The 27,592-nt window shown below is 46.3% G+C and overlaps 1 protein-coding gene across 1 annotated transcript in view; it reads left to right on the forward strand.

Moving 5' to 3' along the window:
- Ppm1h (protein phosphatase, Mg2+/Mn2+ dependent 1H) overlaps positions 1–27,592 on the forward strand; it is a 255,649-nt gene that overhangs the window by 154,395 nt on the left and 73,662 nt on the right. The window contains exon 5 of the mRNA XM_048418385.3: positions 20,459–20,543. Coding sequence (XP_048274342.2) covers positions 20,459–20,543 — 85 coding nt within the window. The remainder of the gene's footprint in view (positions 1–20,458; positions 20,544–27,592) is intronic.

Consider the following 27,592-nt stretch of genomic DNA (forward strand, 5'->3'; position numbering starts at 1 on the left):
AATCCTCCTGTCTCTGTCTCCAGAGCATTGAACTTTTAGATGACAGATGTGGGCTGGGGATTCAAACTTAGTTCCTCATGCTTGCATTTTACCAAGCTGAGCCATCCTTTCCCTGTTTGCTTATGTTTTTAAGTTGTCATTTTTGATGTTGTTGGGGAATGAACCCGGGACTTTGCATGTGGTAGGTAAACAGCCTGCCACTGAGCTACACCCCCACGCCAGCTATGATTATAATTAGGATTCATCAGGTTATTAGGATTTGGGGGTTTGATTTGTTGTTATTGTTAAGCACTTAGCTCTAAGCACAGCGGTGTAGCCTTCTGAAGGGCGACTCGTCTTTTGCTATGCAACAGATGCCCTGTTGATGCTCCCCTATGATACCCGCTTTCAAATCGCCTGGATCGAGGTTATAAAAATTTGCACATCGAAGCCTCCATCTGCTTTTCTCCTTTGAGGGGGCTTGTGAGTAAGCTCGGCTCTGCCAGTGGGAATAGGATAATTATGTTCTAAGAGCCTCTTGTTCTGTGGAGTGTTTGACTTTATTGGCTGATGTTAACTAGTCAAAATGTAAATTTTAATAAGCCCATGGAGATTGGAGTGCAAAAACATGGGACTTGAGGGATTTTTGAGGGTCGTGCCTTTCCTGAGTGTGTTCTGGAGCAGTGTTGTGGGGAGGAAGGGCGTCCAGTGATGCAGCCAGGGGGACATCCTTCCAGCTTCAACCTTGCCCCCTGGAGACGCACTTGAGATCTGATCTTGGATGGCATGCGTGGGCTTGACTTGCTAACCTGTGTTTTCTTTCAGTGAATTTGCATCTTCCTTGATTTTCATACTCTCTCTTAGTTCTTGTGAAACATATGGGTGTGAGATTATTTTCATTTTATGGTTTGAGGGAAACATGGGAATTTTAAGTAACCCGTTGTCTAGAACTTAAGATTTCTTTCTGAATGTGCTAGTCCACAGTCTCTTTCTCATCCTTTCTTGTGTTCAAACAAATGTGTCCAACCATAGTGTGATCGCTCTCCCATGGAAGCTGAGCTGGGTACAAGTAAACCTAGCGAAGTAAGAAGGCTTTTTTTCCATCTTATCAAAAGTTAAAATTGATTTTATTGATAATGTCCTTCTGTCTTGTACAATCCACACAGGAATAATTCAGATGCACGGCCCAGCTTTATCAGAACATGAGGAGATGTGTTCAATCTCATAGCCAGACAGGACCTATAGGTTCCCATTCTACCAAGGTCTTTTCATAGGACCTCACTCTTGGGGTTTCTGTGTTCTGGCGGTTCCCCCCCTTCCCCACCTCACTTTCTAACTGGATCCATCACAGCCTTAAGTGCTTGTATAAACTCTAGAAGAAATATGGAAGAAATATTTCTTTCTGTCTTCTTTCTCTCTAGGCCCTTGGAGAGATTTATCTTGGCTTTGGTTACATCTTTGCTGACATCACCGTCACCTAGATCCTAGTTAAATGAGATTCTTGCTTAGAAGTCTTAATTTCTTCCCTCCCTTTCCTCTCATCTCTGTAGCTCACAAAAGCCATAGCTCCCACAGGCCCTTGTCGGCTTGTTTCTTGGGAGTTTGCCTTTGAAAGGGGTTGGTTAGTGTTGTGTATTTCTTTTATTTCATTTTGCGGTGCTGAGGATGGAAACAGATCCTTGTGCACGCTAGGCAAACACTCCACATCTGAGCTACTATGTAGCCGGGTGCTCAAGATTTCAACCCTTTCACTACTGCCGCCTTTCCCCAGCACCATCCAGTTAGTGCCCACTGAGACCCAGTTAGTGCCCACCAAGACCCTGTTAGTATCCACTGAGACCTGGTTAGTATCCACTGAGAACTGGTTAGTACCCACTGAGACCCAGTTAGTACCGATTGAGATCTGGTTAGTAGCCATTGAGACCTGGTTAATAGCCACTCAGACCCGGTTAGTACCCACTGAGATCCTGTTAGTAGCCACTGAGATCCAGTTAGTACCCACTGAGATCCTGTTAGTAGCTACTGAGACCAGATTAGTGCCTACCGAGACCTGGTTAGTACCCACTGAGACTCTATTAGTGTCCACTGATACCCGGTTAGTACCCACTGAGCCCAGTTAGTGTTCAGTGAGACCTGGTTCATACCCATTGAGACCTGGTTAGTAGCCATTGAGACCCAATTAGTGCCCACTGAGACCCAGTTAGTGCCCACCAAAATCCAGTTAGTGCCCACCAAGACCCAGTTAGTGCCCACCAAGACCCAGTTAGTGCCCACCAAGACCCAGTTAGTGCCCACCGAGATCCAGTTAGTGCCCACTGAGACCCGGTTAGTACCCACTGAGATCTAGCTACCCACTCTCTTTCCTCCCTTCCTTTTTCCTTACATTTCCCCATAAAACCCTTCACTTGCCCTGTGCACATCATGTGTCACCAGGTCAGTCAAGTCTCAATGTCCCCTAGAGGGAGCCCCTTGTTTATAGAAGGGCCCACCCTTTTCAGGAATTTGCTTCACATCCATTATGCATATTTCATAAAATATTCTTCTATTTAAAAAGCCACCTTATTGTTATGCAAGACATAAATTATTTGCATACAGATTTTAAAATACAATTAAGAAAGAAGACATCACATTCTTGCCACAAAACAGGAAAACTCATTCTTCCTCCTGATATCAAACGGTTCCCGCCGTGACCCTCCCCTGGCCAGCTAGTCCCTCAAGGAAAGACCATTTGTTTCTATCAGATAGACTTAAACCATGAGTCCCTCACTGCGTGTTCTCTGTTCCAAGCCCTCGTAGTTTTCCAGGTCACACCTGACACCTCTCAGAACTAAAAGAACCCATTGCCTCACCTCCAAGAGGCAGTCTTCAAACCTCCTTTTCGCTTCCTGAACATCCTCGCTACAGAGCCGACCACAATTGTCTGATGCATCTAAATAAAGACTTTTAGTTTTGTGAACATTTTTACCATTTTTAATCTGTTTGTTTTTAGTTATCCGACTGCCCATTCTCCATTGCCAACCGAAAATCCTGACCGATTTAGTTGGTTCCTAAAGTTCATGTCAGTCCTGTGCTTGTAGCCTTTGCTTGCACTGGGGGAAGAATTGGGAATGACAGGACTTGGGTGTCTTCAGGGCCCACACACCACAGTGGCTACAGTTTTCTCTGTTTCTCTGACAGCTCGCAAGCCTGTGTTTAATGATCTACACTGACAGTTTTCTCAGACGGGTGTCAAGTTTGCCCTTCATAACTTGTATACTCCAGTGTCATCAGTATTGAAAACCGGGTGTGGCAACCCTGCCTGTCAACTTTGAAATTATTTCTTTCCTGTCTTTCTCTCATTCCCTCCCCCCACGGTGACAGCCCCTTTCTGAGGGGTTTGGAGCCTGCGAGGTCGTCTGTAGAAGTGAGGGGATTGAATCTTTTAATTGCATCATATTCCGTCTCTGTAATGTTTTCATCTGTTGTGGGCCTTAGTTTTAACTTCCATTTGCTTCCACCCTCATCCTGACAGAGAAAGGAGAAAATAAACTGGGCCCGCATTGTCATTCTTCCGAATACACCTCTGCCCTCCAGCATCCAATTAGTCTCTTCTTCAATCACTTTAATTTTTCAGATAAGTGTTGCGTTCTTCTTGTCAGTAATGAAGACGCAACACCGGACTCTTCTTAACTGCGGTTTTATTCAGGCCCTTAAAATAATCTTCTCATCCTTTGTTACCTTTCGCAACCTCTCGCCCCAGGGAAAAGCCAGTCTGCAGCTTAAATAACCTCTGGGTAGCCAACCCCAGCAAGCCACGTGGGAGATGCAGATAGGTCCAGAAACACGGAAGCAAGCCAGATCTTAGCGTTAGCCATATATGGAGTTGTTACACATCTGAGAGCATTCACCTTTGGAAAGGTGGAAGGTGGGAATCAGCGCCACCTGTAAGGCGTGACTCTCTACAGATAAGACTAAAGAAGGTCATTTGTGTGGTCCCTGCCGTGTCTGTAAGGACACGTCTGTTCTCGGCCTTACCTTGTGAACATTTTCGTTAGGCTGGTATTACTGTATCCTTGGCCAGTTTCTCCTTAGAAGCGGTGCAGTCTTTAGACAACCCCATGCTAACGTTCTGAGTGATTGCACATGGGGAAGATATATTGCCTGGAACATAGTTCTTCACGTGTAAATGTCAGAGTCTCCTGTGTGTGGAGCATTCCCACTAGGAAAGCATTAGGGCAACAGCATTCTGCAGAGAGGAGTGGAAACTCGGCCTGGCTTCTGGAAGGTCAAGGAAGAAACAAAGACCTGTGAAGCTGAGGCCTAGAAACATTTAATTTTCAAAAGTATTCTGTGTCTTGCCTGTCAAAAACCAAGAATAGAACAGGGAAATACATGGATGGGGTAAGGTAGAGGAACATACATTATAGATGATAAATTCATTCCTTAAATCCCAATCCAGGAGTGTGCCAGACTGAGGCAGACTGGGACCTCCCGGTACCTTTTGTCTAAATTAAAATCACTTCCAGGGTATAGGACCAGAATTGCCCATCCTGGTGATAGAGAATTGTCCCAGAGAAAGAAGAGACCCACACATGAAATGAGGTAGGACAAGAAAACCTCCAAGCTTTGCATCAGCAGTGGTGGCAGCAGATAGCAGGCACATGTATATGTAAACCCTCTGACCTGACAACCCCGAAGAGAATAGTCCAGGTGAAGGAGAAAGAAGAAAGAGGAAGGACAGCCTGGCCTCTCCCAAGCAGCCCCATCCGCAGTCTCAACTCCCATTGTTTCTACTTCTGCATCTCGGAAAAGACAATTCAATCAGAGAGCAGCCTGGCAGAGCCTTTTCCCAGAAGGGAATAATCTTGATCTCTCATCCCATGAGGCTTCAGGAGTAGGAGATAAGGGTCCAGGCAGTGAAACCCACTGTGTAAGCTGTGGGGCAACCAAGTGCACGGAGCCCTGACTCTGACCCACACTTGGGAGGAGGGTAAGGAGATGTTAGGCCATTCCTCCCAGCTCCATGTGGTAGTCATTATACAACACCCGATCTTGCCATGATACCTGTTAGTATGCTGAAAATGCTCGGAAGAGAAACACTCATATTCTGTAAGGAAGAGTTTGCCAGTCGATGAGAAAGAAGAGGAGCAAGCAATAGAGCCAGCCACTCTGTCCTTCCCTGTTCTCACATGTGTTCATTCTAGGCTGTGTTTTGCTCCTTTTTCCTACCTGCGTTTCCTGGAGCGTGTGTTTGAAGCCCAGAATTTGTTGTTGTTGTTGTTGTTATTTTATTTCTTATTTTGTTTGTTTCTTTTTGAAATTGTCTTTCTGTGTAATCCTGGTATCATGGAACTTACTATGTAGATCAGCCTGGCTTCAAACTCACTGAGATCCATCTGCCTCTGCCTCCCAAGTGCTAGGATCAAAGATGTCTGGCACCAAGCTTACCTGGTCAAACCCATAGTTTTATCTACTGTGTAGACATGAATTTTCCCAAATCTTTTTCTAGCCTTGACCTCATTCCTGGGCACCGGCTCCACCTTTCGAACTGTGCATTCGCTAGCCCTTCCACCTGGCTTCAGCCTTGTGCCCTGGGTAACACATGCCCAGAATACACTGTCCCCTCCGCTCCAGCCTGGCCAGCCTTCCCTGCCCCTGCGAAGCATGGCATCAACTTCCAGCTGAGAATTAACATGGCCTGGGGCCTTTTCTTCTTCACTTCCCACACTAAGGGAAAAAAAGTTACATATGTTATCTCTTAGGGTTTGTGTTTTCCAGACATCCACCTGTCTTATTTCTTATTAGGCATCCTCAAGAACCTTGGGTAAATTATGGGTTGTGTGGGCAGCAGGAAAAAGAAGTTTGGTATGGTAACATTTTATATCTGTTAGTTAAAATAGAATTTAAAATTGCAGATATGCTTGGGAAAATGCTGGAAACTCTAACAGTATTATTAATATTGATGTGGATTTTTAGAGCTATTGAATGAGGAAAGCAGGAATGTCCCTTTCTCCCCTCTGGATCATCCGTCTTTGAGCTTGTGAGGTAATCTCAACACACAGATGGAAATAAGAATGGAGATCATCATACTGTATTGTCATTAGATTTCTGAGGAAGACCACAAAATCGGTTTGTTCTTCCTTCATATAGTTCTTTAAGACCCCAACTATGGACAGTTAACATTGTACGCAAATCAATAAAACTCCAAATAATTGATTGTTCTGTTTGACTTTTACAAACGAGTTTCCTTCAATGAGTTATTCAGCATCACTGAAAAGCGATAACAGAGGTTTTGTTTTGCCTTTCCATAACTACTTATTTAATTCAAAGAGAGAGGTGGTGTCCTTTTTCAAGAGAGGGGAGGGGAGTTGGAGAAGATGAGTCTCAGAGTATCTAACCTACTTTCCCAGCATGCTTCATAGTTTGAAGTCGTTTTTAGATTCTAATCCCCGATTGCTTTCAACTCCAACCCCAGCCATCTCCAAAACCCAGCTGAATGGGTAATGTCGGCGGGTGAGAGATGCTTTCCTTGAGGCTCTGCTAAGTCTGGGGTGACTGTCAGTAAGCAGAACCAGAGGGAGGCCCCACAGAGCTGGCTGCCAGTGTGACCTGGCTGCGGGCAACACTCTTCCTGCTGGGTCGAGCATGTGCTTTGTCTGCAGTGGGGGCTTCCGGTGGTAAAGAAAATGCCCCATTCGCTGTCAGCTACAGGCTAGATCTAATTGTTTACCAATCTAGCTTTGCCTTCAAGTAGCCAGTACTTGGTTTATAGTATCATACGGAAATAAGAGTGAAAGACAGCCCCACGCCAAAATTCTTGTCAAATGAATATAGTAAACAGAGTTGTTGACCTGAAGAATTACAGGGATAGACAGCCATGACTTCTGTTGGATGTGTAGTATGAAGACCAAGAAACTCAGCTTTTTTCCACTGCACTGTTTTCCTGGAGTGATTTAAATAACAGTTCCACTTGTTTGTCTCCCTCTGAGCCTGAAGAACTAACTGGTCACCCACAGTTCTCTGTGAACAAAACCATTTCAAACGTGTGACAGAGGATGCAAGCCGTTCGCCACTTCTTTACTTCGGGGGGGGGGGCAAGATTGACAGAATTGCTTTAATGTCCCTGGGAATATCTATTTTCCACCCCTTGAGCTTTTTATTCCTCCTCTTGGTCTCTCCAGTTGCTTCCATGGCATGGCCTTTTAAAAGTAAAGAGGCCAGAGACGGACACAAATCTAACAAGGGCGCGACTAGTGCCGGGTATCACTAGGATATTGCTTCCGGATCTGCATGTCACACCTGCCTTGACACATTCACGGTGAGCTGTTTGTAACCACAGGTAGAGAGGGCCATGAGCACTAGTAACATATTCATAAAGAAATTTCAGTACACGTGTTCATTATTCCACCATTCACAGAGGCAACAAGAAAAGGAGGGAACAAGAGAAGGACTCAAATGTCTATCAAATAATAAATGGTTAAGCAAAATATGGCATAGTCTTACAATAGCTGTGCACAGCCATGAGAAGGAATAAAGCTGGGATACATGCTGTATTACAAATGCACCTTGAAAACATACATTTGATGAATATAACTGTTAATAAAAGCCACATATTTGGGCCGGAGTGATGGCTCGGTGGTTAAGACCACCTGCTGCTCCGCCAGAGGTCCTGAGTTCAATTCCCAGCAGCTACTTGGTGGCTCACAACCATCTACAATAGGATCAGATGCCATCTTCTGGCCTGCTGGCGTCCATACAGAGCACTTATACACAAATAAATAAAGTTTTTTAAAACACCACATATTATACAAGCCCATTTATATCATATGTCCTGAATTCATCAATCCATGGAGACAGAAAGTAGATTAGTGGTAGAGATAGGGGAAATGAAGAGTGGTTTCTAATCCCTACAAAGAATGACGTCTTGGGGTTGGGATAAAAATGTCCTAGAAATTAAAAAATGGCGGTAGTGACTCAATCATGTGAATACACACAAAAAAAAATCTACTGAAATATATATATTTCACCAGGTGGATTCCATAGATTCAAACACAGCAAACTACTCCAAAGTTGATAAACAAGGGAACCTTTGGCTTTTTCTAATATTCCACCATGAAAACTTTAAGGCCAGGAGGCTTTCTGCCCACTCTGGAAAATTTTGTGCCTGTGCATTGGATTTACATGTTACTGCTGTAGCAAATGTTTGGATAGAGGAGCTGAATGGTAACTTTGAGAAATTATTCTGGGTGGTATGGACACAGTCTGGGTGGTTTGTGGGAGGAAAAATAGCAAAGAACATGGCTTAGTTATCCCACTATGACTGACCTCTTATTCATGCGGCTCCAGAACGCTCCCCCGTCCATTTCTTAGGGGCTTGCTTTCTGAAGAACCTGTGTGTTGGAGGATTTTGTAAATGAGTCGCTTTATCTGCACACGTCTTTAGTAGCCATTCTGAAAATGGAATGACTAGGAATACACCCAAACCAGTTCTCAGCTACTGAGATGATTTTTTTTCCTTCTGCTATTTTTGGCACCTCTAATTAGCGTGTGCAGCCTGGCTGTCCTCTGGCAGGGGCAACCCCGGCTGGTTCTGTCAGCTGCCCTGCTTTTTCTCCCAGCAACAAATCTCTGAATGCTTCTGAAGAGATGGCCAGCCACTCCTGCCACACCGCTACAAGGTCTGGTGCATCTGGCCAGAATGGATGCCTCCCTGTCATCCCTTGGAATTGATCTACACTTGTCAAAAAGGCTTTTCCAAATGGTTTCTCTTTGTCACCTTGTACTGGCTTTTCTCCTCCATTCTGGAAATGTATGGTTTAATGTTGCGTTTCAAATCACTTTCCGCTGGAAAGTGTGTAATGGAATCAGGGCGTCCTGTGAATACTCTAAACAGAGTCAGAGATGCCTTTCGTTTGTGGTTCTGCCTTCCAAGGGGACTGGTGACAGCAGTGAAATTGTATCTGGGCCCTGCTCGGTAATGGATTCCTTGTCCCCTTTGATTTAAGGTGGGCACTAAGGGTGGCTTCTGAATTTGCTTTTATTTATTAGAATCTAAATTGCAGTGATTACCACCTCCTGAGAAGGGGCAACTAAAGCACTCATAGGCATCTCTCTACCCCACTAGTGCCAGGCTTCCTTCCCAGAGAGCTGCATTGTAGAACTGGTAAGCACACAAGAGTCCCCAAGCCCCACCCCTTCCTTTCAAGACAAGGATGCCTAGACTCTCAGAGAGACACTTCAGTGAACAAGGTAAGGATATTCTGCTCTCCAGACCAAGGTTGTTTTCATCTCAGCACACAGCCTCATCACCACCAGTCACTCACAGCTAAGTTCATTGAGCTGGAAGAGGAGCTGACTGTCAGCCTTTGTCTCCAGCCTGTTGGGTGATGCTCTGGTATCAAAATGCATTGGAACTTCCTATGTGCACTGTCGGGATTTACAACACAGCCAGGCCTTGTGGTGCAGACCTGCAAACCCAGCTACTCACGAGGCCAAGGCTGAAGGATGGCAAATGCAATGAGAGCTTGGATAGCAGAGTAAATTCCAGGCTAGCTTGGGCAGCTTAACAGGACCTTCTCTCAGAACACATACAAAATTAAAATGTGCTGGAGTGTGGCTTCATGGTCAACGCTCTTGCCTTACATCTGGAGGCCCCGGGTTCAATCCCCAGTGCCGCCACCGCCGCCACCACAGCTGCCACAGCAAAGACACGCATGGGGACAGGCAGGCTGCATCCGGTAGAGCCTTCCTCCACTCCAGCTCCACGGGCACATTCAGGTACACACATGGGAGGGTTGGAGGATTGCATGGTGAACAGCAGGAGTGAAACTCTGTCCCACCAGGATTCCTTCAGACCTCAGACTGTGGCATTTGGCTCTGATGTCCAGCAACCCCCATGGGCAGAGAGGAGGAAGCCAAGTATGACAAATCAACGCAATTTGGTTTGGATTGTAACTTCAGTTCCAACTTGATCCTTGTCCTCTGTCCTGCTTGGAGGGTTCTAATGCCTCTTGCTCTGTGGAAACTGGACTCCTAGATACTTTTGCCTTCTTCTTGGACCCAACCAACAGCCTGGCTATTTTTGACTCCTTTCCCATTCCTATTCTGTAGAGAAATGTCTTCTAAGTTGGCCGTGTGCGCACATGTGCGTGTGTGTGCACGCGCATGCACTTAGACAAAGCCTTGTCTTGAAGCTGACAAGCAGTGTACTTAACTGTTCCTTGCCACACTTATTTGTAGAATCATTTGATTGTCAGCTGGGGGCAGGGACAGTGTATGACTTTAACCTGAGGGGCTGGGAGGTGACACTCTGGAATGCGCTCTGCCAGCAGGCACAACAGCAGCTCCTGGCCTTCTCCGCACGTCAGAGAGCCCATCGAAGGACCCCTGTATCTGCCCTACCTGATTCTCCCAGTCTCCTCTATGAATTCTCAACTTGCTTGGGCTTCCTTTAGTCGGAAGCTTTTATTCTTGTTATTGCTTATTAGGAGGTCTACAACTGACCAGCACAACTTCCCAGTGAAGACAAGATTAAACCCTTGATCTTGATGGAGACAAGATCAAACCTGATGGGCTCCTGGGAGGTGAGGGGCTGCTGTCCTGTGGGTGGCACACACCTAGTGTAGAGTCACCCCTCAGTGCCACTGGGCTGGGCCCTGGTCACCCCCCACAATATATCCAAATCTGAGCAGTGCAAGTCCCTTATGTGTAAGCTTGCGCACATCCTCTGCGTCCTTGAAATCCCTACACTATCTATGATACCTAAATGGTATTTAAACAGCTGCTGTGCTCTGTTGTCTAGGGGATGAATAATGACAAGGAAAGTATGTTACAGTGTGGACATATCTCCCCCACACACCAAACATTTGCTATCCACAGTAGACTGGATCTCTGGATATAGAACTTACGGATACTCTATAGGAGGCCAACTGTGTGTGGTGAGTTTGCTTGCCCTGGAGCAGGAGAACAGGCTCTAAGCTGAAAAAGTGGAATTTGCTGTGTGTGACCTCCCAGTAAGAATATCCCTCACAAACCCTTAGTCCTAGAGGTCCCTATGGGCAGGAGTAGCAGGAATTGAGCAGGAAGATGCTTTCTTGTGTTTTCCTTTATTTGCATTATCAAGGAAACTTCTCTGTTTCCTTGTGGAAACACTGGATAAATGCTTCTGTGAAGCCATTGGATAAACCACACATGGATACTTGCTCCAGTGCCCTTAGATGCCCGAGAGGGATTTGAATCAGGTCAGGACAGACCCCTCAGGCTGTGAAGTCAGGACAGGAGAACCCCTCTTGGCTAACACTGAGAGCCAGACATCAGCAAATCCTCACCAGTTAGACTTTCAAGCGCTCTCTTTGGACTTTTCTTTTCTTTTAGCTCTTACCAGTTCTGAACCCACTCTTGAGAGTTCTCCTAAAACCCAGTGATAGAAAAGAGTCAGACATTTCTAGGTTTGACCAATTCATATTTTTTGACTTTGAGCTTCTCATTTGATAGCTCTTGAGAAATTCTTTCTCATTTATGTCTAAATGCCAGGTAATGTGAGGTGAGTAGTTGGGCCACTGGACAGAACCTGTGGACTGGTGCCTGCAGCACCCAGGTCCTGGAGACTGGTAGTTTTGAAAGATGAGTTAATATGAAGATGGACTTCAGCAATATGCCATCAAATCTGAGCAGAGACCGTCCTCTCTGAATTTACAAAAGGACCACATTCCCTCTTGCAGTCTAATAAAGGACAATTAGCCGTTTAGCCCATCTCCATGTCTTTCTCCCATCTCATCAGATGCAATTATGTAGTGTCCAGCTGCTAGAGGCCACTGTCGTCAACAAGACTTTATTCACTAAATAAAATCCTGCAGGTAACTTAGGCCACTCACAGTCTTCCGCTGGGTGATGCCCAGCCTGGCACCAGCTGGGGGTCTTCCAGCTGATACACAAAGAGCTGACCACTAGCTGAATGGATGCTCAGAGGCCAGGAGCTCAGAACTAAAGGGTCCTGCCACTCTTTTGAGAAGGGGCTGGAGTGAAGGGTGGGAGCCGGAAGACTGGGAGTGGCAAAGGATGGATTGGTTCCGAAAAGAATCTGAGTTCCACCAGGCTCAGAGTCTGGGGTTGCAGGAGCAGGGCCTTGACTGGTGCTTAGAAGCCACTATGCACCAACTTGGGCACCAAGGCTGGGCAGAAGAGCCTTCCAGGTCAAGCCTCTACAGTTGCCTGTGGCTGGGCCTGAAGGGTCACATATGAGGCTTTAGCCTGGAATCAGACTATCTCTCTCCCTCCATATGTAGATATGTGTGTGTATATATATATACACATATGGAGATATATATGGAGAAGTGTATGCATAGTTTCTGTTGTCACAAAACACAAGTATACATGTATTACTCATCAGCTTGCTTTTCCTGCTTACTTTATCAGAGCTACCTCTGGGTCATAAAACATATACTTCATTCTTTAAAAAAAAAATGACTCTGTCCAGATCATTGCATTCACCATTTGCTCTTATGGCATTCAGGCTGTTTCCAGTCTTGGACGCAAGAAGGAACATCGATGCTTGAATTCTTCTCTTTGCATCCTGTGCACGGTCTTTGAATTTGGGGGCCTATATTCCCCCAAAGTGAGCTGGCTGAACCACTGAATGTGTGACTCTTCATTTCAATAGTTCTTGTATATGTAACCATTCCATTCATTGTTAGAATGGCTGTTCTCACCCTTTGAGAATGACTAATACCAATTTGTGCGTGCATTTCAGCACTACCTTGACTTTAATATGCATTTTCCCAGCCTCTTGAGAATACACCATCTTTTCATGTATTTAGCCAATGTTTGAAATGTCTGTTCTGTATGTTGCCTGATCCACTTTCATTAGGACTTATTCTGTCTTGTTTTTCTTTTCTTTTGCTGGATTACCAAATGTCTTCTGGGGCTTTTGTGGGTCCCACTCTGAGGAGAAACATCACAGTCACACTGACGTGAGATTTAACAGCCCTGACTGTGATCTCCCTACGGGAAATCATAAAATTAAATGACTGTTTGAAACGAATGCCCCAGATCCCCTTCTTGTTCCCTTGAAGGGACTAGCTAAATAATTTTCACTCAGAAAAGTAGTAAAAGGTGGGTGTTTTTCATTCCAAACTATTACCTTGGAAGATTGAAGACAAGGGACTTTTCAGAGCCTGGTCTCTAAACTAGAGATTCCCTGTGGAGTAAATCACCTTTATCCTTTCATGTGGCTAGTGCTGGGAGGGATGATATCTAAAAAACTACTCAGTTGACTCATAAGAACTTAATATGAGCTCTGGTCATTCGACATGCCCTAAGCAACACCGTCCGCACTGCGGTGAAACACAGATTCAGCTGCGTCTCCGAATAAAACGCTAACCTTAACATCGGGGAACATGTTGAAGGACCACTCCCTCTCTGTACAGGGTAGAAATCTCCAGAAATTTCTCACTTATTTCTGCTAAATGGAAAGGGTAAATGGAATATCATTTAAAATCTGACCTGAGCAATAGCCACGGCTTCAGGCCTGAGGCTCTAGAGGAAACAAAAAAGGCCTAGCTCTCCTTGGCCTTCATTGCTGCCTCAGCGTTTGTTCTGTTTTGATTTTGATTTTTTTCCTCAAGGAAATCACCCTGTAAATAATGAAGAAGATACAGAAATGGAGAGCCTGGGATGAAAGAAAGTCGCTTTAATCCAGGCATCCTCTGCTTTATCGATGGTTGAAGATGAGATTTGCAGGTCTTCGCGCCCACTCTGGCCCCTTCGAGAGCCCTCTCCTTGTGTTGTCCTAGGGCCCTGGAGGCCAGCACTCCAGCGCATTAATCCCAAGGATCAGCGGGATAAAAGAGAGAGAAAGAGATCAAAGGGAAGCCACGCATTACATAGGAAGGGCACCACGAGAACAGGATGGTTGGCAGCCACGCACTTTAATCTATGGGTGCCTCATAAAGGCAGAATGTGGTAGGTAGTTCAAACAGAAGTGAAGACGTGTGTGTGTGTGTGTGTGTGTGTGTGTGTGTGTGTGTGTGTGTGTGTACAGAGTGGAATCTGGATGTGACTGCCTACTCAAGGAAGTAATAGGCGAGGCTTACAGTAGTTACGCTGGGATGAATGCAGATACTCATGTGGTGTTTAAAACTTACAGATGTTTGCGTAGGGAAAAACTGCCAGCCTCACTACTTTCTGCCTCAGGAAAAGATAGCCCTGCCTCACTCCCCCGCACCCCTAGTCCTTCAAGTCTCTTCTCAGTGGTGAGCGCCTTGTAGCCTGCCCTCTTCTCATGAAATCCATTGGGAAGATGTACAGATTTTATACGTCCTGTTATATTTTTATCTATTTTGTGTATCATGCACGTGCACACAGGTGGAGCATGCCATAGCACACAGGGAGAGGTCAAAGGACAACTTTCTAGAGTCAGAAATCCAGTGTGGATCATCGGGGTTGGAAGCAAGCAGCTTGTGACGTGGTGAGCCACATCACTGCTCAGGCTGTACACAATGAGTAATGTTCTCCCAAAGGAAACCCTGGTTAGAACTTTGTGTGTGGATATGTCCGCCCAAGCCCACATCCCTGTCTGGTTATGTAGTCGCTCATCCCTCAGCAGACAGCTGTGTCTGTCATCTGTCACAGGCCAGGCACTGGGCCCTAGAGACTCAGAGAAAGTGGCCCAGCTCTGCCTGGAAAATACCTTCGGTGTAGTTAGAAACATCGCCGAAACCAACAAATTGCATTCGGTACTGGCAAGGGCTGAGACACCGCTAGGCATGGGACGACCTTCTGCGGGGGTCACAGAGAAAGGGCACGGAAGGTATCTCAGGAGGACAGTGGGAGGCGTTCTGAGTCGACTTAGCGCGGAGTAGGTGGGCCATTGGGAGAGGTGAGAGGAACAGAAAGAGTGAGGTAAACGCTAGAAATAGAGGCAGGAACCAGATGGTGGGAGAAAAGGGAAATGCCAGGGAAGGGAGGAGATGGGACGTGATCACAGTAAAGCCCCGACACTGCCTTGTGAACCAGGTGTGGTGGCATGCGCCTGCAGCCCCAGCACTTCAGAGGCCAAGGCAAGATCATGAGTTGGAAGTTTATGATCTTACTGAGTGTCACAGCAAGACCTTATATACACACTGGCGTGCGCGCACACATACACACACACACACACACGCCCACCACCTCTCTGTGGCATGTTTTATCTTATTCTTGTGTGCAATAGAATAGTGATGGCAAAGGCTGGGAAGGATGGGGCAGGTGGAGGAGGATGGGGATATGGGTAAAGCAAGACAGGAGTCTGCTCTTGTGTTCTGTAACATAGTAGGTACGTGTGCTTCAGGACAGTGCATACTCAACATGACTAGTAAAAATAATTGTGAGTGGGCCTGGCATAGTGGGGCACAGCTTTAGCCTCAGCATTGAGAAGGCACAGGCAAGTAGGTGTGTGTGAGTTCCTGTGAGCCTGGTCTACATACTGAGTTCCAAGACAGCAAGGACTACATAGAAAGACCCTATCTCAAGAGAAAGAGAAACAGAGAGAGACAGAGAGAGAATTGTGATGTTCCCCTCAGAAAGAAGCAATAGGTGTTAGAGCTAGTAGATCTGCCAGTTAACCTGTAATTTCCACATATTATTTATAGATGTTTATTATCATATCCCATAAATGTACATATTTACTTTGTTAATTTAAAAAAAATACACTTGTACCCATGGGTAAGTGGGCAGAACTGGTGTTTTAGGGTTTCAGTTGCTGTGAAGAGACACCATGACCACAGCAACTTTTATAAAGGAAAACATTCAATTTGAGTGGCTTACAGTTCAGAGGTTCAGTCCATTATCATCATGGTGGGACATGGCGGCGTGCAGGCAGACGTGGTGCTGGAGAAAGCTAAGAGTCCTACATGAGGAAGGTAATAGGAAGTGGTCTGAGGCACTTGGCATGACTTGAGCATATATGAGACTTCAAAGCCAGCCTCCACAATGACATATTTCCTCCAAACAAAACCACACCTATTCCAACCTCCTAGTACTGCCGCTCCCTTTGGGAGTCATTTTCTTTCTAACCACCACATTGGTGATCACACAGAACCCCACTATCAGGAGAATCCCACATTTGTTTTAATACCCTGATCTTGCCATCTTGAATTTTTCAGTTCTCTGTGTGTGTGTGTGTGTACGTGTACATGCATGTTTGTATGTATATATGTACATGTGTTCATGTTGAAACCAGAAGTCAATGCCTGGTTTCATCCTCAACTGCTTTCCATCTTTCTTGCTTTTTTATTTCTGTTTTACGTATATGGATGTTTTACTTACATCTTTATCTGCATATTGAAAGTGGGTGGCAGATCCTCTGGACTGGAGTTACAGACCTTTGAGAACCTCAGTGTGGGTGCTAGGACTCGCTCAAACCTGAGTCCTCTGGAAGAGTAGTCATTGCTCCTAACTGCTGGGCCATCTCTCCAGCCCCTCCATCTTATTTTTTGAGGCTGGGTATCTCACGGAAACTCAGCGATTTGACTGACCAGCCAGGCCCCTTAGATCTTCCTGTCCCTACCTCCCCAGCTCTGGGATGACAGATTCGCACTGCAGTGCTGGCTCTTCCACACGGATGCTGAGGACCAGACTCAGACCCTCAGACTTTTGTGGCAAGAACTTTACTGATGGAGCCATTTGCCCAGCCCCAAGTTTCCAATCTTTAAACGAGGGGTGCTGTGGTTATATTTTGCACTTGGCTCTGAAGTTATAAAGCCGGTTCTGCCTACAATTGCCTGATGCTGTGTGCAGTACTGGAATTATAACACTGCTTCCGTCAGGCATGATTGTTATAAGAACTTACAGGCTAGCATGGGAGATAGACGGGGTTACACATGTGATCTCTTTTGTACAGAGGCACATTGCCGGCAATAAGAAAATGGAAAAGAGTCTTGCCTAGCCTTAGGGCAAAAAGCAAGGAAACGAAATTACCTGTGGGGTAAGGGCAGTCCCTAGAGTCAGGAGAGATGTAAAAAAAAAAATGAAACTAGAAAGAGGAGGGCCTAAGAGCCAAGGTTGGGATCAGATGCTACCAGGGCTTTCAGAACAGTGACATGTCCTGTAGAGATCCTGTAGAACAGTGGTTCTCAACCTTCCTAAGGTTGTGACCCTCTAACACAGCTCCTCATGTTGTGGTGACCTCCAACCAAAAAATTATTTTGTTGCTGCTTCATAACCATAATTTTGCGACTGTTAGGAATCTTCATGTGATATCTGATATGTGCCCACCCCAAAAGGGGTCACGACCTTCAGGTTGGGGACCACTGCTGTAGATGTGTTGGCAGCGGCTGGATGGACAGGGAGTGTAGACGTAAATTCAGCACTGTTTGAGAGAACAGCGGGAAGGAGGAAGTAGAGACCTTGAGACTAGTCGCCATTAAATGCAGAAACTATGGTTCAGTAGAAGAGGGCAGTCTCAGGTCAGCTTCGGACTGACAGAACGTTGTTTGGTTGGCTTTGAGTTGATTTTGTGTGGTTTTTCAGCACTCTTTTGAGCATGGTTTTACACTGTGGAAAGATAATCAAAATCTAGGAATGGAGATAGTGATGTTGGCGGGGTGGGGGTGGCGGGGCAGAGACAGGACTGAGGCGGTCCATCACGGGCAGACTAGCCACGGAACTGAAGAAAACATGCTAGTGGGAGCTGGCGAATTTCCCATTGGAGGACTCTCTTATCTGCAATGTCAAGTCTATTGATACTTCACTGAACAGCAGCTACCTGCTGGTCCTCTCTCGTCTCCCTGACCAAGGAAACTCCTGGGACTTCCTTCACTTGCTTTTTAAGTCAACAAATAGTCACGAGGTACCCGCTATGTGGCCGGCACCGTGGTCAGTTTAGAATAAGAGAGAACAAGATGGACTAGACCCTGATCTCCTGAGATTTAGGTTCTGAGTCCCTAACCTGGGAAGTCACACTGGCTCCTCCCAGGATGCAGGTAAGGGAGATACACTGATGGCACCAGACCTTCCCCTCTGGGGAATCTCTGACACCCAAACATATCCTACTGTTCCTTATCTCCTATTGTTCGTTACCTTTTCCTCTCGTATCTGACTCTCTTAGTACCACAATCAGTTGAATCTGGGGCTCAGGTGGAAAAGAGAAGTTAGTCAGAGTAACAAAATTAAGCAACATTTGGAAAACGCAAGCTGAGGGAGGCATCGCATAGCATCTTTCACGCCGACCTCCAGGACCCCAGGCTCTGCTGGCTGCTTTGAGATGAGGCCCTAAGCTGTGCTGCCTGACCCACTTCCACCCACCATGGTCTCCAAATTTCTCTACCCTCCGTCAGATCCCTTGCTCATTATGGTAGCTGTTTCCCTCAATAAGTAAGATTAAGATAAAGTGTGCACAGTAATGTATAGTCAGTTGTAAATGGTGGAGGGGTTGAGTGCATTTAAAATGATTGCTAGTTTTTGCTAAGAAGAAATTGTTATCACATTTTAGGTAGTAAGGAAAATGATAAAAAAAAATTTAAAAAAATGGAGAGATCTTCCCAGAATTAGCTTCCCTGACTTTTCTTATTTCCCTATTTTTTTCTAGAGTCATAAATTCTCTAAGAAGTCCAATATTTTTGTTGTCCCAAGCTGTACCCCTCTACCAGTTCCTACAATGGTAGCCAGCGGGACACAGGTGGCAAGAAATAAAGGATGGGGGTCATGGTCCATAAAGCCACTCATGATGATTGTTTTGGAGACAGAGAGTGACTCCCCAAGGGCATCTTGGTTGAAGAAGTCTGCAAGGTATTCTCTAGAGCTCAGCAAGATGCTTGTCAGACTCCTGGATCTTCACTCAGAACCATGCCAGAAAGTCTGGGGATGTGGTCCAGGGGTAGAGCCTGCCTAGCACATACAAGGCCCTGAGTTCAACCCCTAGTACCATAGTATAAAATGACCTTCGTCAGGTCTGAGGTCTCTCTGGCCCCCATGAGTGCCAAGGAGCTGTGAGGTTGGTACAAAATGCAATTCCCCAAAGCCACTTTTATTTGTCATAAAAGCAGCCACTTTCAGCCACCGCCACCCACTAATAAGGGACTGTGGAGAACCAGAACCGCTTTGGTGAGTTGGGATTATGTATGTCCCATGATAGAGTGGTTGCCGACTTCTTATGAGGCTTCGGTTCCTTTAACAGCGAAAGGTCTAAGCACAGGGGACAAGAAACACCAAAGACCCAGGAAAGGCATTGCCCACTTATTGGTCCTACAACCTTGCTTTAGACATCTGCTTTGGGGGGGGGGGGGCTGCTCTCCCTAGTACTTGAGTGGGTGGTAGTTCTTGGGCAAACTTTTTGGAATGTATGAATTTTATGAACCTTAAGATGGTAAGAGCAACTCTTTTTAGACCCCAGGATATAAACCTAGAAACTCTAGTCTAGGCCAGAAGTGCCTAGCTCCTAACGTGTTTATGAACCGCTTGGGAATCTAGTTACCATGACAGTTCTGATAAGAAGCCTGGAATAGAACCTGGGACTCTGCATTTCCTCCGTGCTCCCAAGGGAGATCAGTGCTGCTGCTCACTGGTCCCTGGAGTTCCCAAGAGTCCGGCTTTGCACCGCCTGGTACCTTAGATACTAGCCCCATCAGACTTCTCAAGTTAAATGGCAGTATAAATGTGGTTCCCATTGGAGCACTGGTCCGAGCTCCCAAGACCCAGATGAAGAGCAGAAGGAGGGAGAACATGCGCGAGGAAGTCAGGACTGCGAGGGGTGCGCCCACCCACGGAGACGGTGGGACTGATCTAATGGGAGCTCACCAAGGCCAGCTGGACTGGGAGTGATGGAGCATGTGATCAAACCGGACTCTCTAAATGTGGCTGTCAATGAGGGCTGACTGAGAAGCCAATGATAATGACACCAGATTTTGATTCTACTGCTTGTACTGACTTTTTGGGAACCTAGTCTGTTTGGATGCACACCTTCCTAGACCTTGGACTTTCCATAGGGCAGGGCACCCTGACTTCTCTTAGGACTGGTTAGGGAGGGGGGAGGGGGGAGGGAAATGGGAGGATGGGAGGAGGTGGAAATTTTTAATAATTAAATAAATAAAAATGTGGTTCCCAGGCTGCCGGTTAGCCACAGGTCAAATGCCTGGCACACGCGTTGGGCTGGGAGCAGCTGAGTTGTATCACGGAGAGAGCACTACTGTGTTCGCACAAGGTTCAACTGGACAAACTGGGTCAGAGTGACAGTTATTACAACACTCGTTTGTTTATTCATTCGTCTGTTTAATCCTTCAACATTTGCTATGTGTAGAGTTGGATGCTTATTGCCAGGGCATTAAGGCAATGGGTCCAGGTAGCAGCAAAAGAAATGTCATCCTTTGCTAACTATAGAACTCAGTACTTTGGAACAGAGATGCCCCCAACATGGCAAGGGATCCAGAGATGGTGTTAGTGAACCCGCTGGGCAGGTGGGTGGCAGGAGGCATCTTGCCTGGTTTGTCAGTGGCTCTCACGGAGGCTTGGTGCATTATTTTTCCCGTTCCAGGGCCATAATCATCAGAAATGGAGAAGTCATCCCCATGTCTTCGGAATTCACCCCTGAGACCGAGCGGCAGCGACTTCAGTACCTGGTAAGAGTCACGTGGTCTGGCAGAGGGTAGTGATGGTGGGGGTGGTGTCAGAGCTGTTTGACAGGGACACACTTCTGTGACAGGAGAGCAGCCCCACCACAGCCAAACGACATATGGTATTAACTCCCCCCCCCACACCTTCTGGATCACACATCCTGGCTGTGTGTGACGACACACCCCACCTCCGGGAACTATTATTGCAGCTAACTTGACTCCCATCTGCAGCCCTCTACACTCAGTATGCTCTGCTTCTTCCAGTGGGGTCACCGTGCAGAACCCAGGGGTCATTCTGAGAAGTGCAGAGCCTCCTTCCTTGGCCAGCAACTCAGATGAGCTCCTGCAGGTCTCACCGTCAGTCCCGTTACCAGAAGGAGCCTCTTCCCATAGCAGCTGAAATCCCCATGACATGCCACACAACTTCACACTCAAACAGGCAGGCTCAGGACCCTTGGGTACGATGCAGGTGTCAGAAAACCTGTTTCTACATTGAAATGAACTCTGCCTGTAGACGATCCTCTTGGGGGTGAAATAGTGGGAGGTCTTAGAAGACCTATGCTCCCCTTCAAAATCAAAGTGTTATGAAAAGCAGAGTGAAAATCCCTTCCTGGTCCTCGAACTCCAGAAACAAGATGTTGGGCATCAAAGTAAGTCTTAGATAAAAGTAACTTTGGGCCATCCCAAGTCCCTGGCTACTTTGGGGGCTAAAGTCTCTGGGAACCAGCACAGTGGGTAGAGATCTGTGGAGAAAAATGTTTTCCTGCGAGATAAGAAAACTGCAGTTAGTGCCCCCGCCCTTCAGCTCTATGAACAGACTGATCTGGGCTGCTCACAGTTTTCCCTATGTGTCTTAGCAATGTAGATAGTTGTGGGGGGCAAGGAGGGGGTACCGAGCATTTCATTATTTTATAGCGTGTGTGCGTGTGTGTGTGTGTGTGTGTATGAGCACACTTGATTCAAAGGACAACTTGTAAGAGTCAGTTTTATCTTCCTAGCATGTGGGTTCCAGAGATTGGACCCAGGTCATCTAGGTTGGCAGCAAGTGCCTTTACTGCTGTACCATGGCTGGCAAGATTAAATTCCTGTGGCTGATTTAGAAAGTAGCCCTGTCCCTTCACTCAATTCCCCAGGGATTGATTTAGGCTCTAACTCTACAACATCACTGTTACTATTGACAAGGCATATGTAATAGCAGGAATCCCAGACTAGCATAAAATATGTGATTTATCTTCTGCCCAGTTTGTGTTTTATTTGGTTGGTTGTTTTAAGAGGTTGTCAAGACAGCTCAGGCCAGCCACAGGCTTGCATTATCCCCTATCCCCAGTACCTTCAACTCCGTATTCGTTGCCAGTCTTGTTTTTATACCACAACACTCCAACAAAAGCAACTCAGTGAAGCAAGGGTTTTGTCTTGACTCACAGTTCCAGCGGGCAGTGCATCATAGTGAGGAAGTCCCAGGGGCAGGAGCTTGCTCCACAGTCAGGGAGCAGAGGGAGGTGATTGGTAGAGCTCTGGTCTCTTTCTACATTTTATTCTGTCCATCAATAAAAGAATGTCTTCCTACTCAGCCAGCCTAATCTACTAAATTCCTCACACACACGCACACGCCCATTGGTTTGTCTCCAAGTGATTCTAAATCCCATCAAGTTGACAGAGTAACCATCACAGCCTCTCTCCAAGAACTGGGACAGGAGGTGTAACCCTGATTTCTAATGTTGCCGTCCTGCATTTGTGGTAGAATGTTCTTGAAACTACCAGTGATGGAGCTCAACTTTTTCTTTTTCTTTGGTTCTCTGAGAAAGTGTAGATGCTTGACTCGAGTCCCAGCTTTGCTAGTCCCTAACTGGATGGCTTTGTCCAGGTCTCCTGACCTTTCTAGACCTTGATAAGTCAACTGTGAAATGTAGCACTCAACAGGAGGGTCACCAAAGGCCTCTGAGATACAAAAGTCATTCCCAGGCCAGTTTATACCAGCTGGCCTCTCTGACACCTGTGTGGCTCTTCTGTCACCCAAGGCCATGAAATGATCTCAGCATAGACCTTGTCATTTTCACCTAAAGCTCTGAGGTACCTTCCGTGCAGAGAACGCAGCCAGACTTGCTGGCCAATTCAAATCCCCATCTGGTTCCCCAACACCATCTTCCTGTGGCTACTACCTCCCATACCCCACCTCCCCAACCCACTTCAGCCAGATCACTACCTAGCCGCGTCAACTCATGCCAGCCACCATCTCTCTGACCTACAACCCTTTGGAAATTTACTCTGTTTAGATTTCTTTCTGTCTCTGCCAGAAGAATGCCCCCTCATCCTTTGAGATGCCAGCTCAAGAGATACTTCCCTTCTGGGAAGTATCCTCTTCCTCCCAGGGAGTCAACCCCCAGTGATGGTATGGAGGTATATAGAGGCCTGCAATGTGGCTTTCAGGGTGTTTGTTTGTTTGTTTGTTTGTTCCCCCCCCCCCCGGATGTCTAGCTTTCTCTCCAGATTGAGTTCTCAAAGGCTCAGCTTAATCACCTCACTGCTGAATTCAACCTAGCGGCTGCTGGCACAATGCAGGCTTGGAGTGGGTGTGAATGAAAGAATGCTGCTGGGTCAGCTTTCCACTGCCCTCCTGTGCATATACCAGCAGAGTAGGAGGCATTTGTGTCTGTCCCTCCATAGCCCCACACTGAAATCCACTTCCTGCTGGAGGCAATGGATAATAAAAAGTTAATTTCTTGTGCTTTTCAATGTTTAAGTAATATGTTTTCCTTGTTAAAAAAGGACATGGGTGCTCAATTCTAAGAGAGGCTAGAACGGCTGAAGTTATCTGGGGAGTGGGGAGAAGATGCATGTGGCTCTGTGTGGTTTCCACAAGTCACGCCATTGATCGCAAATCATCAGTTACGGGGATAGGAAAACTCAGAAGGCCTTGTAGGGATTAAGCAAAATGATGTACACAGAGTTCCTTTGTGTTACCCAGTTCTCATTTAGCTCTTGTTTGATGAATTGAAGTCTTGCTCCTTCAAATATGCCTTCGTCTATCTTGGTCATTAAGACAAAATGCCATCAAATAGCTGGTTTATAAACAACAGAAATGTATTTCTCACATGCTGGAGGCTGTGAAGTCTGGAATAAAGGCCCTGGAAGTTTCAGTGTTTAGCAAAGGCTCCCATCCTGCTTCATAGAAAGGCATTTTTTTCCTTCTTCATATGACAAAGATGTTCTTGGAAGCCTCCTTGTCCCATCCTTGAGCTGTAATCACGCCCACACACATGGCCTTACCTTCCAGATATCATCACAGAAGGATTTGGCTCCAACATATGAAATTTGAAGGTTTATAAAAATTCATTCTAAAGCAAAATCCTGCTGGCCTGAGATCTATTTTGCCCTGCTTTACTTAGCACCCACTTCTGATGTTGCTAAGATGAAGGGATATTTTGGAGTCTGCCTTGACCAATCAGTGTGGATTCTATTAGTCTGCAAAGTAGGGCCAAATGCTCAGTTTCTAAAAGATGAGGACACCATCTTCTTAATCCTTCAGCAGGTAGATAGGAGGAGTGAACACAATCCGAATCTAAACCACCCTGGTAGCCCAGTCTCTTATCCCTTCAAGTTTAGAAACACATGCTCAGAAATGACTTTCTCTGGCCAGAATAATCACACAGTGTGACTGTTTGTAGGGAAGCAATTTAGGTTAAAATATTCAGAATGTAACATGAAATCTTCATGACAAAATGTTTGTTAGAATAGGAGGTCGTTAATGTAAAGTTTTGAAAATAGGATCAAGTATAAGAGGTAAGTCGCCTGAGTGTGGAGTGGACTGTATTAGTCCGGCCCAGGAATGACCTGTGTTACCTCAGTCCTCCATCGTAACTTGTTCGGAAATGGCAACAAAAAGCAACCCCCTTGGCAATATAAACCGTGGACCTTCTTCTTCATCTTACGACGTGGCTCTGCCCACTTACAAACTCCTCACAGTTCAATACACCTCAGTCAAAATGCAGCCAATATATCTAATTTTCCAAACAGTGTAGCTAAGCCTGGCCCAACTTCAACATGCCCGGTGCATGCACACTGGCTCACAGTATAGGGAACTCATCCAGCAAGCTGAGCGAGGTGGCACACGTCTGTAATCCCAGCACTCAGGAGGCAGAGGCAGGAGAATCCCTGTAAACCAAGGCCAATCTGGGCTACCTAGTCAGGCTCTGTCTCAAAAAACAATAAACACTTAAGTCATCAGCAGTCTGATTTGTGATATAATAAAGTGCTGGCTATCTTACTAATTTTATTGTGTGCGCTACTAAAAGTAAAAGTGGAGCTGTTTGTTATATAGGTACACTTTATGCTATCATGGAGTCAAAAAAAATCATTAAATCCAACCATTGTCACCCAGGGACCATCTGTGCGTGAACCGTCTTATGGTTTTAATTGCAAGCGCTTCTCCTGATTTTTTGACCATCCATTCCCCTGATCTAATTAAGAACGGTTGGCACAATGATGGTTGGAGTATCCTTTTCCCTCGCATGAGCTCACCCAGTGATGGAAGATCAGGCATCTTCTTTATTCTTAGGGCAAATCGAATTTTATGTTCATATTGTGTGAAGAGATATTTATGATAGAATTAGCAGACCATCTAGGCCCTTGGCTACTTGCTTGGGGTAGCTGTCTGCAGTCCCCAGGCTCTCTGGCCGAGAGAAATAGATAATGAGCTGTTGAGAGTAGGGAGGGTGGCCAGGGCCCTTTGTGGTCTGCAGTGGAGGAAGATGGTCTTGTATGCACAGTCTGGATGCTTAGGGAGGGTGGCCAGGGCCCTTTGTGGTCTGCAGTGGTGGAAGATGGTCTTGTATGCACAGTCTGGATGCTTAGGGAGGGTGGCCAGGGCCCTTTGTGGTCTGCAGTGGTGGAAGATGGTCTTGTATGCACAGTCTAGATGCTTAGGGAGGATGGCCAGAGCCCTTTGTGACCTGTAGTGGAGGGGAATGGTCTTGCATGCACGGTCCGGATGCTTAGGGAGGGTGGCCAGGGCCCTTTGTGGTCTGCAGTGGAGGGGAATGGTCTTGCATGCACGGTCCGGATGCTTAGGGAGGGTGGCCAGGGCCCTTTGTGGTCTGCAGTGGAGGGGAATGGTCTTGCATGCACGGTCCGGATGCTTAGGGATCACGGAGCTGAAGGCCAATTGTAAGACAACGTGCCAGGCGTGTGAATTTTGTTTGGTCTTACATCCTGACCTCAAAGGCTCTTCACACGGCTCTTGGGCAACATGAACTTTGTCTCATAGGTTCCCCAATGGAGGTGACTAATAGCGCGGGCTTGTGGGTCTGGTGTGTTCCACAGAAAACGACAGGTGTGTGTATGATAAAGGCATCAGGGGCCCCGTGTTCTTACCCCAGCTGCCAGGGAGACCTGATGAGCCTTCAGGCGGTGGTTCTTCCATAGCTGTTTGTTTATAGGTTGGTTTGTTTGTAGGTTGGTTTTTAATGGATTGAAATAAATACTTAAGGGAGTCCATGAAGCTAACCATGTTCTGAGAGAGTCAAAGCCTAGCTAGGTGAGAAGGGGGTTTGGCTACTGGATATTCCTCAGCAGAACTGAGTACTCTGTGGTGGCAGCCTCTAGAAAACCGCCCCGCCTTCACTTCAAGGGGCAACTAGAAATGAATCACCCTCGGGGGACCTCAGATCCCCTGAGATACAGAGAGGAGGCTCCATTCTGCCTTGACGTCTTTATAATCTCTGGTTTGATTACATTAAGATATGCTGGTATCATCAAACCTTCCAGCAGAACGCTCTGTCCTTGCAGAGTAACCCGCTGTCTGCAGCTGGTTTTAATCAAAGACAATGTGCAGACAAGGTGAAAGTGGGCTTCGGATACATATTTGATACACGCAAGTCAATAGACAGATAACCCTCCTCCATCACAAGTCCGGCATTATCTGAGGTGACTGTGGTGTCTTGGGTACCCCAGCCCCGCTCCAGCCTGGTCCCCTTTGTCTGCCATCTCTCTGGTGCTGCTGGGCTTGGGAAGGTTTCCAGTGAAGAGTGTCATGCCTCTGAGCTTCTGGAGGTTTTCTATGCTCAAGAGTTGTCACAAAAATAGTCCTTAGGGCTGAACCTGCTTTTAAGACAGGGGTCTCTAACACAGTGGATCTAGATCGCAACCCGTTTGGCAGTCAAACAACCCTTCCACAAGGGGTCACATATCAGATCTCCTGTATATCAAATATTTACATTAAGATTCATAACAGTGGCAAAATTGCAGTTATGAAGTTGCAACAAAAATAATTTTATGGTTGTTGGTGGGGTCACCTTAACATGAGAAACTGTATTAAAGGGTCAGAGCATTAGAAAGGTTGAGAAACACTGCTCTAATGGGAAATTCGAGTGTGCTTCTGAGTAAAAATGGCAGATATCCCACTTCGCCTTGACAGCAGTGATTCAACCTGGTAACCTGGGCTTTGTTATTGTTGTCGTTGTTGTTGTCTCCCTCTGATTGTGCTACAGCAGCGTGTATGGATTCAGGGAGCGGGAGGACGCCACTCTAATTCCAGCGTCCTTGACAGTTTAACTTTGTCTCATGAAATCGCGTGTAAGTTTTGTATTTCCTAACTAAACAGTGGCAGGTTAAAAACCCCTGTAGCCTGTTTTCTATTTTGTTTAGGTTCCAGGGACTATGTTGTAATTGTGACCATTTCTTGAAATCCACAAATGCCAAGCAGAATTTTATCCGTTCTCAATCCAGCCATAACTTATGTGTACGAGCTTGGTTCTCGTCAGTTTGAGGTGTGGATACGGTCACATACGTGACGCCACTCACATGACGGTGTCGGAACACAGTCCTCATCGTCCCCCTTGCTTGAGACCAGGCATCTTCTTCATTGTTTTTCCATTCCATGTGTCAGGCTAGTGAGCCCTTGAGCTTCCAGGGATCCCCCTGCCACCAACTTCTCCCTGTAGGAATGCCAGGGTCATAGATGCCAGGGTTAGTCATCTGGGTTGTGTGTGTGTGTGTGTGTGTGTGTGTGTGTGTGTGGTGGCAGGGTTCTAGGATTTCAAGCCCATGTCCTCATACTT

This window comes from Myodes glareolus, chromosome 26, assembly GCF_982192425.1.
Source record: "Myodes glareolus chromosome 26, mMyoGla1.1, whole genome shotgun sequence".
Taxonomy (NCBI): Eukaryota; Metazoa; Chordata; class Mammalia; order Rodentia; family Cricetidae; genus Myodes; species Myodes glareolus.